This window comes from Acanthamoeba castellanii (genome assembly GCF_000313135.1).
Source record: "Acanthamoeba castellanii str. Neff unplaced genomic scaffold scf7180000084759, whole genome shotgun sequence".
Classification (NCBI taxonomy): Eukaryota; Discosea; order Longamoebia; family Acanthamoebidae; genus Acanthamoeba; species Acanthamoeba castellanii.
Genome location: NW_004457640.1, coordinates 233,193 through 234,591, shown reverse-complemented (window position 1 = coordinate 234,591; position 1,399 = coordinate 233,193). Strand labels below are relative to the sequence as shown.

Genomic DNA, 1,399 nt, shown 5'->3' with positions numbered 1-1,399 from the left:
CAGTTCTACATGAAGAAGGTCAAGTTCACCCAGCAGACCTACCACGACAGGCTCACCCAGATCCTCGAAGATTTCCCCGTGCTGGATGTACGATTTTTCATCTTTCTATCATTCTTCTCTCCGCTCCATCTCCATCCGTGGATACCGAGCTAGCCCCCTTCAAAAGCTTGATACTAATTTAGTGCTTTCTTCTCTGTACGCCGTAGGACATCCACCCGTTCTACGCTGATTTGATCAACGTCCTGTACGACAGGGACCACTACAAGCTCGCGCTTGGTCAGCTTAACATCGCCCGTCATCTCATCGACAACTTGTCGAAGGACTATGTCCGCCTCCTGAAGTTCGGTGACTCTCTGTACCGATGCAAGCAGCTCAAGAGGGCCGCCCTCGGAAGGTGCTGCACAAACGCCGTCAATTTCAATCTTGAAATTTACGAAATCATCATGGGCCCAATTCTAAGCGTCGACTCTCTACGTGTAGAATGTGTACCCTCATGAAGAAGCAGGGTCCCTCTCTGGCCTACCTCGAGCAGGTGAGGCAGCATTTGGCCCGTTTGCCCTCCATCGACCCCAACACCAGGTAAAACCGCAAAAACAAAAAAAAACTGTCCTCCCATTTTGCATCTTTCTAACTTGAGTACTCCTCTTCCTTCAGGTCCATGATTCTCTGCGGCTATCCCAACGTGGGTAAGTCGTCCTTCATGAACAAGCTCACTCGCGCCGACGTCGACGTGCAGCCCTACGCCTTCACCACCAAGTCGCTCTTCGTGGGTCACACCGACCACGAGTACATGCGCTTCCAGGTGCGTTTCGAACTTTTGACTAACCAATATTTTCAGTATTTTACAACAAAAATAAGAATAGAAATATAAATATGAATTACAATGCGACGTCTCACGCTCGGTGGTCCGTTGCGCAACAGGTCCTGGATACGCCCGGTATCTTGGATCATCCCCTCGAGGAGAGGAACACCATTGAAATGCTTTCGATCACGGCTCTGGCGCACTTGAGGGCGGCCATCATCTTCGTCATCGATATCTCGGAGCAGTGCAGCTACTCCATCGAGGACCAGGTCAAGCTCTTCAACTCCATCAAGCCCCTCTTCACCAACAAGCCCCTCGTCGTGGCCCTCAACAAGATCGACGTCATCACCCTCGACAACCTGCGCGAGGACGCCAAGGCCCTTCTCCGCGATCTCGAGACCCAGAACAACGTCTACCTCATCCCCATGTCGACCCTCACCGAGGAGGGCGTCATGAAGGTCAAGGAATTCGTACGTGCACCCCACTACGGCTACCAGAATGCGAAGCGCGTTTGTGTCGACACCGCGCCCATTTCGCTAATCGAATTCGTGCGACACTGTTGCAACGCGCTTGCACCGTTTACAGGCTTGCCAAAAG

General features: G+C 52.1%; 1 protein-coding gene across 1 annotated transcript in view; it reads left to right on the top strand.

The window, feature by feature from the left end:
- Positions 1–9: 9 nt before the first annotated feature.
- ACA1_398660 (nucleolar gtpbinding protein 1, putative) overlaps positions 10–1,399 on the top strand; it is a gene marked incomplete at both ends in the record, with an annotated part of 2,427 nt that continues 1,037 nt past the window's right edge. Inside the window, 5 exons of the mRNA XM_004351625.1 lie at positions 10–87; positions 207–394; positions 481–579; positions 655–802; positions 922–1,272. Of these exons, the coding sequence (XP_004351677.1) occupies positions 10–87; positions 207–394; positions 481–579; positions 655–802; positions 922–1,272 (864 nt within the window). The remainder of the gene's footprint in view (positions 88–206; positions 395–480; positions 580–654; positions 803–921; positions 1,273–1,399) is intronic.